Here is a 1,183-nt window from a genome sequence, read left to right on the forward strand (position 1 = left end):
ATCAATGCCTCTCATCTTTTGGAGTGCCAAGAAATAAAGAAAACCAAACAAAATACCCCCAAAACCCCCCATATCCTCCCAGATATCTCTCAGAATCCAAGTTTCCCTCAAAACACAAGTAAAACGTGAGGCTTTAGGTGCCTTTGATGAATCAGGTTGATTTTTACCCTGATTATTGGTGTTTTGAAGGAAAGGAGATAAATCAAAAGATAATAGGAGGCAAAGAAAAACCAACACAAATGACTTCCCACTGTGTATCACAAGGAATGTGGGTCACCAGGGCTCTGACCATTGTGGGTCCTCCAATGGGGATGGAAATGGAGCAGTTCATGAAGCTCCACCTGCAGTCAGGGCTCTCGTAAGGCTTCCCTTACCGGTGCCTCCGTTGGTGTCGGTTAAAGAATGAGCGGTCTGAGAAGCTCTTCCCACACCAGGGACACTCGTAGGGCCTCTCCCCAGTGTGGATGCGCTGGTGGGTGATGAGGGTGGATTTGCGGTTGAAGCCCTTCCCGCAATCAGGGCAGCGGAAGGGCCTCTCATCTGTGTGAATCCGCTCATGCAGGAGGAGATTGGAGCTGGTGTGAAACCTCTTCTGACACGTAGGACACTGGTAGGGCCTCTCTCCAGTGTGGATGCGCTGGTGGATGATGAGCTTGGAGTTGCAGTTGAAGCCCTTCCCACAGTCAGGGCAGTGGAAGGGCTTCTTCTTGGTAGGAATTCGCTGGTGGTTTACAAGGGCAGAGCTGCATCTGAAGCCCTTCCCACACTCCCCACACTCACAAACCCATTTCCCAGTGTGGATCATCTGGTGGCTAATCAGGGTATTGCCCTGCCTGAAAATCTTCCCACACTCCAAGCATTTGTGGGGCTTCTCCCCATCATTAAACTGCTCATGGGCCACCAGCTCCGAGCTCTGGCTGAAGCTCTGCCCACCTTCCTGGCTCAGGCTGGGTCTTTCCTCCGCAGAGCACCCTGGGCTGGGTTTGGAGCCCCTCCTCCTGTGGGATCTCTGGGACTTTTCCTCCCTGTTGGATTCCTGTGCTGTGGAGCTGCTCAAAAGAGCCTCTTCCACGAGGTTCTGCCGCGGGGATTTTTCACCCCTGGTCTCTATTCTCAGCTCCTTCTCTGGGGGAGGAAGGACAAGGAGAGGATGGGATTTGCCTCCATGCCAGAGGGAAGGAGA

At 52.7% G+C, this 1,183-nt stretch overlaps 1 protein-coding gene across 1 annotated transcript; it reads right to left on the reverse strand.

The window, feature by feature from the left end:
- Positions 1-370: 370 nt before the first annotated feature.
- LOC134413764 (zinc finger protein 3-like) lies at positions 371-805 on the reverse strand. The gene has a single exon (XM_063147799.1). The coding sequence runs from the start codon at positions 803-805 to the stop codon at positions 371-373; it is 435 nt and encodes a 144-aa protein (XP_063003869.1).
- Positions 806-1,183: the final 378 nt, after the last annotated feature.

This window comes from Melospiza melodia, unplaced genomic scaffold (assembly GCF_035770615.1).
Source record: "Melospiza melodia melodia isolate bMelMel2 unplaced genomic scaffold, bMelMel2.pri scaffold_51, whole genome shotgun sequence".
Lineage (NCBI taxonomy): Eukaryota > Metazoa > Chordata > Aves > Passeriformes > Passerellidae > Melospiza > Melospiza melodia.